The 8,389-nt window shown below is 40.7% G+C and overlaps 1 protein-coding gene across 2 annotated transcripts in view; it reads right to left on the bottom strand.

The window, feature by feature from the left end:
* Window positions 1-300: 300 nt before the first annotated feature.
* Window positions 301-8,389, bottom strand: part of THRA (thyroid hormone receptor alpha) — a 149,258-nt gene continuing 141,169 nt past the window's right edge. For both annotated transcript variants that reach the window (XM_073572601.1, XM_073572602.1), the window contains exons 8-9: window positions 7,229-7,487; window positions 301-1,043 (exon numbers count right to left, since the gene is read on the bottom strand). In XM_073572601.1, coding sequence (XP_073428702.1) covers window positions 793-1,043; window positions 7,229-7,487 — 510 coding nt within the window. In that variant the 3' untranslated portion in view covers window positions 301-792. The remainder of the gene's footprint in view (window positions 1,044-7,228; window positions 7,488-8,389) is intronic.

The raw sequence follows: 8,389 nt of genomic DNA, 5'->3' as shown, positions 1-8,389 counted from the left end.
AGAAATAGGACAGATTCAAAAATTTGCATGATACCGAGAGGCAAGAGGACGCCCCACTTCTTCGTAGGTGGACGTGCACAATGTGTACAAGGCAGCTCTGGCCAAGGAAGGAGCTGACTCTATAGCCATCTGGTGGTCCTGAGTCTGCAAATGTCTCAGCATAATACGGCCAAGCATTACCTAAGTTGAAGCCTTTGTCTTCAGTCATACATATTACATATATATATATGTTTTGTTTGTAATATAGAATATATATATATATATATATATATATATATATATATATATATATAATATATATACAATATAAACACACGGGAACATTTTATATGGGGGGCAATACAACATTTAGCCTTGCTCATAATTTTTACCCTTCCCATATCCAAATTTAGGTCACCCAGGTAACATTCACTGGGTGAACACTGATGATGATGATGATGATGATGAAAATGATGATGAATTCACGTCTTAGTGTACCAAAAGGTTTTCAGAAGCATGAAAAAAGGTGACTTCTTGCATCTTAAGGTTTGCTCGATGGTAGAAAAGAAAAAGCCTTAAATCCTTGTTCTTTTTTGCTTTTGCCAGTATGGTGATTGAAGATCTGCTGCAGAATGATGTCAACCTGGGAGCATCCATTCCTAGTAAGTGCCGGACTTCAATGGCAGTTTTCATTAGAAAAGCTTTACGAGCCACTCATCACTATCCAACTCAAGACTTGTGAGCTGTACAGGGGTGGCGGGTTGGAATAGAGCCAAGCGATTCCCTTTCCTCTCTACCCCGCTTTGCTGCCCTTCAGACTTCCTGGTCCTCAAACACCTCAAGAAAGAGCGGTGGGAACAGCTCCGTGGGACACTCAACTTTCATATGTAGGAAGCGACTGGCATGGCAAGCTCCGATCATGCGCAAGTCAGTCACTTTCATCAAAAGCTTAGGCCAGAAGTGGGGAATGTTGTGTTTGCGATGGTTGATGTAGTGTTCGAAGGCGAGGAGGTACGTCTCCTGACATTTTTCTATCTTGTCTGTGCAGATCAGACCGGTGCGGTCTAGGAAAGGAGAGAAATCTTAGAACTTGTAAAATGTCATAGAAATATTACATTATAACTGAGAAGCAAACCATGTAGCAAATAATGAGACTACTTGTAGTGGTTATAAGGGAATTTGCCTATGGGGCTAAGAACTTACAGTGGGTATGGGAAGTTCAGACCCCTTTACATTTTTCACTTTTTGTTTCATTGCAGCCATTCGGTAAATTCAAAAAAGTTCATTTTTTTCTCATTAATGTACACTCTGCACCCCATCTTGACTGAAAACAAACAGAAATGTAGAAATTTTTGCAAATATATTAAAAAAGAAAAACTGAAATATCACATGGCCATAAGTATTCAGACCCTTTGCTCAGTATTGAGTGGAAACACCCTTTTGAGCTAGTACAGCCATGAGTCTTCTTGGGAATGATGCAACAAGTTTTTCACACCTGGATTTGGGGATCCTCTGCCATTCTTCCTTGCAGATCCTCTCCAGTTCCATCAGTCTGGATGGTGAACGTTGGTGGACAGCCATTTTCAGGTCTCTCCAGAGATGCTCAATTGGGTTAGGTCAGAGCTCTGGCTGGGCCAGTCAAGAATGATCACAAAGTTGTTCTGAAGCCACTCCTTTGTTATGTTAGCTGTGTGCTAAGGGCCCCGTCACACATAACGACGCACCAGCAATCCGGACAACGATATGACCTTGTCAGGATCGCTGGTGTGTCGCTACATGATCGCTGGTGAGCTGCCATGCAGGCAGGCAGCTTCACCAGCGATCAGCACCAGTGACACGCGGGTAACAAGCGACACACTTCGCTTAGTTACCCACTGTGTACCTTAGTTACCAGCGCGCTGGTGCAGGGAGCTGGTAACCAAGGCACACATCGGGTTTCTAAACGGCGCGCGGCACTTAGAAACCCGATGTGTACCTTGGTTACCAGCTCCCTGCACCAGCGTGCTGGTAACTAAGGTACACATCGAGTTTCTAAGCGCTGCGCGCCACTTAGAAGCCCGATGTGTACCTTAGTTACCAGCGCCAGCTTGCTGATCACTGCTCTCCCGCCTGCCACACGCAGTTATGCGTGCTGGCCAGTGGGAGACCAGCGATCAAAAAAATGTCCTGGCCATTACAGGACGATCAGCGATACCCGCAGGGGGGCCGGTCGCTGGTGTCACACACAGCGATCTCGCTGGTGAGATCGCTGTTGAGTCACAGAACTTGTGACTCAGCAGCAATCTCGCTAGCGAGATCTCTGTGTGTGACGGGGGCTTTAGGGTCATTGCTTGTTGGAAGGTGAACCTTTTGGCCAAGTCTGAGGTCCAGAGCACTCTGGAAGAGATTTTCATATAGGATATCTCTGTACATGGCCATATTCATGTTTCCTTCAATTGCAACCAGTTGTCCTGTCCTTGCAGCTGAAAAACACCCCCATAGCATGATGCTGCCACCACCATGTTTCACTGTTGGGATTGTATTGGGCAGGTGATGAGCAGTCCCTGGTTTTCTCCACACATACCACTTAGTATTATCACCAAAAAGTTCTATCTTCGTCTCATCAGACCAGAGAATCTTATTTCTCATAGTCTGGGAGTCCTTCATGTGTTTTTTAGCAAACTCTCTGTGGGCTTTCATATGCCTGGCACCTAGGAGAGGCTTCCGTTGGGCCATAAAGGCCCGACTGGTGGAGGGCTGCAGTGATAGTTGACTTTGTGGAACTTTCTCTCATCTCCCTACTGCATCTGTGGAGCTCAGCCACTGTGATCTTAGGGTTCATCTTTACCTCTCTCACCAAGGCGCTTCTCCCACGACTGCTCAGTTTGGCTGGACGGCCAAGTCTAGGAAGGCTTCTGGTGGTCCCAAAGTTCTTCCATTTAAGGATTATGGAGGCTACTGTGCTCTTAGGAACCTTGAGTACTACAGAAATTCTTTTGTAACCTTGGCCAGATCTGTGCCTTGCCACAATTCTGTTTCTGAGCTCCTTGGCCAGTTCCTTTGACCTCATGATTCTCATTTGGTCTGACATGCACTGTGAGCTGTGAGGTCTTATATAGACAGGTGTGTGCCTTTACAAGTCAAGTCCTCTATCAGTTTAATTAAACACAGCTGGACTCCAATGAAGTTGTAGAACCATCTCAGGGAGGATCACAAGGAAATGGACAGTATGTGACTTAAATATGAGTGCCCGAGCAAAGGGTCTGAATACTTATGACCCTGTGATATTTCAGTTTTCCTTTTTTTAAAAATTTGCAAAAATTTCTACATTTCTGTTTTTTTTCAGTCAAGATGGGGAGCAGAGTGTACATTAATGAGGAAAAAAAAGAACTTTTTTGAATTTACCAAATGCTGCAATGAAACAAAAAGTGAAAAATTTAAAGGGGTCTGAATACTTTCCGTACCCACTGTATAGGCAGGTACTTGTTAATTACCTACTTGTTCTGCTCTGTGCGGATCTTTCCCAGCTCACGGTCTGCTCCTGTCTGTGATTCTGCTGCTTCCAATGATTTCACGTCTTACAGTTATTGTTAGGTTCTTTAGAAGGACGTAGATCTGGGGATTTATTCTGACAGAATTTTATAGGCTGAACTGGATGGACTAATGTCTTTTTTCGGCCTTACTAACTATGTTACCATGTTACTATGTAAAGAAGCTTCTTCTCCACTCTTCTCTGTTCACAGGGTGTAACTGCCACTGTCATGCTGATTAACAGCTTCCCGCTACCTAACTGCACGAAGCTGGCTGTCAATCAAAATGACATAGGCAGTGACCCCCCCCCATCAACAAAGCGGACTGGAAGAAGAGCTGCCTTGTTGATGAGAGGCCAAATGAAGCAGCAGAATCGCTGGCAGGAATGATCCATGACCGCTCTGAGCCGGCAGAAGTAGGTACCAGGTAGAATTGGCAGATAGTTAGCAACTACCTGCCTGTAAGATTTTAGCCCCATTGGAAAAAAATGAGCAAAGTCTCAGATAATTCTTTTAATGTTTAATACGTAGATGACATTATTTTGTAATAGAAAACACACTATGATGGCCACAAAGTAAGCTCACCATAAAGAACCGAACCACAAAATTATATGAAAATTGTTTTTATTAGCAAAATCATATACATTAAAAGGGCCACATACCCATAATTACAAAAATACCCCAAAGAAGGGTTTACTAATATATTACACAGGTAAAAAAATGTGTTGACATTCTGAGGGTATGTCCCTTATCAGTCTATAGTACAACAACATATATCCATATGTAAAGTAAATATTTTCACTAGTGCTAAAATTAGCATCTATTATAAATGATATTATCCTTATTTAGACAGTTGACCACCCTCAGGAAATCAACATGCATTATTCCACATACAGTCATATGTAAAAGTTTGGGCGCCCCTATTAATGTTAACCTTTTTTCTTTATAACAATTTTGGTTTTTGCAACAGCTATTTCAGTTTTATATATCTAATAACTGATGGACTCAGTTATATTTCTGGATTCAAATGAGGTTTATTGTACTAACAGAAAATGTGCAATCTGCATTTAAACAAAATTTGACCGGTGCAAAAGTATGGGCACCCTTATCATTTTCTTGATTTGAACACTCCTAACTACTTTTTACTGACTTCCTGAAGCACTAAATTGGTTTTGTAACCTTATTGAGCTTTGAACTTCATAGTCAGGTGTATCAAATCATGAGAAAAGGTATTTAAAGTGGCCACTTGCAAGTAGTTCTCCTATTTGATTCTCCTATGAAGAGTGGCATCATGGGCTCCTCAAAACAACTTTCAAATGACCTGAAAACAAAGATTATTCAGCATAGCTTTTCAGGGGAAGGATACAAAAAGTTGTCTCAGAGATTTAACCTGTCAGTTTCCACTGTGAGGAACATAGTAAGAAAATGGAAGAACACAGGTACAGTTCTTGTTAAGCCCAGAAGTGGCAGGCCAAGAAAAATATCAGAAAGGCAAAGAAGAAGAATGGTGAGAGCAGTCAAGGACAATCCACAGACCACCTCCAAAGACCTGCAGCATCATCTTGCTGCAGATGGTGTCACTGTGCATCGGTCAACAATACAGCGCATGCATAACGCCTTTTTGTATGACCAAACAACTCAATCTTTGTTTCATCAGTCCACAGGACCTTCTTCCAAAATGTAACTGGCTTGTCCAAATGTGCTTTTGCAGACCTCAGGCGACTCTGTTTGTGGCGTGCTTGCAGAAACGGCTTCTTTCGCATCACTCTCCCATACAGCTTCTCCTTGTGCAAAGTGTGCTGTATTGTTGACCGATGCACAGTGACACCATCTGCAGCAAGATGATGCTGCAGGTCTTTGGAGGTGGTCTGTGGATTTTCCTTGACTGTTCTCATCATTCTTCTTCTCTGTCTTTCTGATATATTTCTTGGCCTGCCACTTCTGGGCTTAACAAGAACTGTACCTGTGTTCTTCCATTTCCTTACTATGTTCCTCACAGTGGAAACTGACAGGTTAAATCTCTGAGACAACTTTTTGTATCCTTCCCCTGAAAAGCTAAGTTGAATAATCTTTGTTTTCAGATCATTTGAGAGTTGTTTTGAGGAGCCCATGATGCCACTCTTCATAGGAGAATCAAATAGGAGAACTACTTGCAAGTGGCCACTTTAAATACCTTTTCTCATGATTTGATACACCTGGCTATGAAGATCAAAGCTCAATGAGGTTACAAAACCAATTTAGTGCTTCAGGAAGTCAGTAAAAAGTAGTTAGGAGTGTTCAAATCAAGAAAATGATAAGGGTGCCCATACTTTTGCACCGGTGAAATTTTGTTTAAATGCAGATTGCACATTTTCTGTTAGTACAATAAACCTCATTTGAATCCAGAAATATAACTGAGTCCATCAGTTATTAGATATATGAAACTGAAATACCTGTTGCAAAAACCAAAATTGTTATAAAGAAAAAAGGTTAACATTAATAGGGGTGCCCAAACTTTTACATATGACTGTATAATCTCTCATAACTCCTCCATTTCATAAGGCCCCCGGAAGAAGCAGCAGGGCGAAACGCGCATCGGGGCGCAGGGGACAGCGGCTGGATTACATATAACACGTTATAAGGTATCTATATTATGTCTCTATTTATTTAAAAACTCCTTACTGGTGGTTGTTATGAATATACTGGTCACTCCACTTGTACATTGTATAGCGGAGTGTGGGGACTAATGCTGTGGATTTTACCTAGCACTGATTAACTATACCTCCTTTGTTGCCATTATGGGTATTGTTCTATAATCTGATATATAGGCTTGACTTTATACTACCTTATAAGGTGTAAATAGATTTTTTTTAATGCTGGGAATAGCATATAAGATTTAATGTATGATGTCATATGCCTTGCCTTATGAAATGGAGGAGTTATGAGAGATTATATGTGGAATAATGCATGTTGATTTCCTGAGGGTGGTCCACTGTCTAAATAAGGATAATATCATTTATAATAGATGCTAATTTTAGCACTAGTGAAAATATTTACTTTACATATGGGTATATGTTGTTGTACTATATATTGATAAGGGACATACCCTCAGAATATCAACACATTTTTTTACCTGTGTAATATATTAGTAAAATAATGCTGTAGTCCCCTCTTTGGGGTATTTTTGTAATTATGGGTATGTGGCCCTTTTAATGTATATGATTTTGCTAATAAAAACAATTTTCATATAATTTTGTGGTTCGCTTCTTTATGGTGAGCTTACTTTGTGGCCATCATAGTGTGTTTTCTGTCTTGTTTTGAAGTGCCATTTCTGTATAATTGGACACGTTGTTGAAATATTATTTTGTAATAGTCTACGCAGCATGGAGCAGATAATGAAACATGTGCATTTATGTTGCTACAGTTTAGTGCATATGGTGGCAAAAAACAAAACAAAACACCAAACCAGAAAAATATGAATACACCATAAATAAGCATTCCTTTTTTATTGATGAAATAAAATTGGTTGGATTTCTTTGTAACGGGTAAGACCCAATGGTAGCACTGAATACAGTGACCAAACCCACATGCGGTGCTGAATGATGTGCCAATTTGGAACCAAAAATGGGCAAGATTCAGCGGTGTGCCTTCAGACGAACTATCTGATCTCACCCTCAAGCATCTTCATCCTAGGGCAGTTAGCTTCTCTCAAGTGCTAGAAATGTATTTATTACAGATATTGTATACAGATATGTATTCACCTGAGGACATGAGCAAGACGGCTTGTAGCAGAGCCACTTCTGTGTCATCAAGATTGAATGCAGACAAAGATCGTCCCAAGTCAAATATGGCATCAGAGACCACCCCTAGTCCTCCGTTCTTTAGCTGTTCTCGCTTCACTGCCATCTCACCACTCAGTGTTAGGGTCTCGCTGTCTGGATCATACCGCACGGCAGCCCGGAGAGACATGATCTCCATACAGCATCCTTTCAACAGGATGATCTGGTCTTCACATGGTAACTGCAAAGAGAAGCAGAGGTCAAAATCAGTAACACAGATGATTTCTAATTATTAAAATAGGTAACAGAGTCAATAAAGTCTCATGCAAACGGTCTATGGCATGAACAACTACAATCCTTATATAGTACATGCTTCTTTAATATATTTGGAAAATGTAGTTACATTTTAAACTATTTCTTTTTAATAATTTTTTCAGGCATAGAAAGTTATGAAGCTTTGAAAAATCACTTTATTACAGGATTTGTCATCATTCCTGTTAAAAGAAAAAAACAGCTTCCAAACCCCTTCTTTTCTCCAGTTTATTTGCCTTTAGCTGCACTGATATCAGCACATACTCATTTGGAGTACAGATGATGGCAGTGAAAGGGTCAGCTCTTGACTTCTCTGAGCATTGTGCTGACCATTTTTCACTGCCATCATCTGTACTCTAATGAGAATAGTCTGATATCAGTGCAGCTAACAGCAGGTAAATAGACTGGAGAAAAGCAGGAGATTAGAAGCTATTTAGGTTTTACTTTCTACAAGATTGAAGACAAGTTCCCTATCAAACTGAATTACAAAGTTTCATAACTTTCCATGATGAATAAAACTGTAAAAGAAACAAAAAAAAAACAGAGTTTAGTTATTCTTTAAGGCACAGTTTCTTAACTGTGTAATTCTTCCTTTTGAGAAACTACACCTACAAGAATGGCCTGACATCTTTGGCTGTCATGGCATGTAGGGGGTTCTAGTTTCACAGACAGCGCTCTTAGAGAATGCCCTTAGGTCTTATATATATCTTATATACAGGGTGGTCCAAAAGTAGGTGGACAGTATGTGTAATAGGGTAATGAAACATTTCCTAATAGATGGATTGGCCGAAGAGGCTCACTTGATTGGCCGGCATGTTCACCAGACTTGAC

This window comes from Dendrobates tinctorius, unplaced genomic scaffold (assembly GCF_039654945.1).
Source record: "Dendrobates tinctorius isolate UK_male_01 unplaced genomic scaffold, ASM3965494v1 ptg000032l, whole genome shotgun sequence".
NCBI classification, from domain to species: Eukaryota; Metazoa; Chordata; class Amphibia; order Anura; family Dendrobatidae; genus Dendrobates; species Dendrobates tinctorius.
Note: the sequence above shows the minus strand (reverse complement) of the source record. Positions and strands in the feature narration are given on the sequence as shown.